Below are 1,521 nucleotides of genomic sequence, written 5' to 3' on the forward strand. Positions count from 1 at the left end.
CCTCTAATCAAAATGCCTTCGAGAAGTGCAATCAGATGCTAAACTCCCATACGCAATCCATTGCAAAATTGGAGACACAAATGGGACAATTAGCGGAGGCCTTGAATAGGAGACCAGAGGGTAGTTTGTCGAGTCAGACTGTCATAAATCCGAAGGGCAAGGAACAAATGTCGGGTGGCCTATACATGATAGATTCACAGCAACAGGCCAAAGCAGTTATGCATTCTACTTCGGCTCAATCATCTCCCCCAGATGAGGCTAAGGGTAGAGGTGAGTCTCCGTAGAAGGAGAAGGATCTACCGACATATATTCCCAAACCACCCTATCTGAAAGCCTTAGAATCTCCAGCGGACGTAGGAAAGCAATGGACCAAAATGTAGGACATGCTTGAGATCTTCAAGCATGTACAAATCAATTTACCATTGCTTGATGCCATTCAGTAGGTATTGGCTTATGCCAAATTCTTCAAGGAACTGTGTACTCAAAAGAGGAAATCTAGAAGAAAAGTTCCTACCATGGTCCTTTTGACTGAGCAGGTGAGTTCAGTGCTTCAGCATCAGACTCCACCAAAGCTCAAGGACTCTGGTGCCCCGATTATTTCCTGTGTCATAGGAAATATTCAGATAGAGCATGCATTGTTAGATCTTGGGGCAAGTGTGAATATCTTGCCAGGATATTTCTATGACTCATTTGGGCTAGGAGAAATGAAACTGACCCCGATGACACTTCAAATAGCAGATCGTTCCATCAAGGTGTCGAGAGGTATCCTTGACGATGTGCTAGTGAAAGTAGAGGACTTCTATTTTCCAGTCGATTTTATTATCCTAGATATGGAGGGTGTGGATAGTCAGCGCCAAACTCCGATCATTCTGGGCAGACCATTCTTGGCGTACATGCATTAATTGTAGAACCGGAGCTATGGACCTATCATTCGGCAACCAAAAAGTTAGGTTGAACATTTTTGATTCCTCTATGGGTCCAGCTAGAGATAAGAAGTGCTTCCACATTGATATTGTACAGGAGATAGTGGAGGCATATCCTGAGATGTATATGACAAGTGATTCCGTAGATTTGTATTATACCATAGGAGATAGTCATAGTGATAGTGTAGATGTGTCTTATGTAGCATCAGGTACCCATCCTTGGCGAGAGTATTTTGAACCTCTTCCACCACTTGCTGAGACCCCAGCCAAGCCGTCGATAGAGTCTCCCCCAAAACTTGAGTTGAAGCACCTCCTAGACTCACTCAAGTATGCTTATTTGGGAGACAAGGAGACATTACATGTGATCATCTCTGCACACCTCACTAAGGATCAGGAGTCTAGATTGATTAAGGTGTTACGAGAGCACAAGGCAACTATCGGCTGGGGAGTAGCGGATCTTAGAGGGATAGATCTTTCATTCTCCATGCACCAGATTCATTGTGATGAGGATTCCAAACTGGTGCAAGATATGCACAGAAAATTGAATCCCAACATGAAAGAAGTGGTGAAAAAGGAGGTGGTCAAGTGGTTAGATGCT

At 43.9% G+C, this 1,521-nt stretch overlaps 1 protein-coding gene across 1 annotated transcript; it reads left to right on the plus strand.

The window, feature by feature from the left end:
- Positions 1 to 515: 515 nt before the first annotated feature.
- LOC149813032 (uncharacterized) lies at positions 516 to 902 on the plus strand. The gene has a single exon (XM_089991054.1). The coding sequence runs from the start codon at positions 516 to 518 to the stop codon at positions 900 to 902; it is 387 nt and encodes a 128-aa protein (XP_089847180.1).
- Positions 903 to 1,521: the final 619 nt, after the last annotated feature.

This window comes from Nuphar pumila, chromosome 16 (genome assembly GCF_984573655.1).
Source record: "Nuphar pumila chromosome 16, dmNupPumi1.hap1.1, whole genome shotgun sequence".
Lineage (NCBI taxonomy): Eukaryota > Viridiplantae > Streptophyta > Magnoliopsida > Nymphaeales > Nymphaeaceae > Nuphar > Nuphar pumila.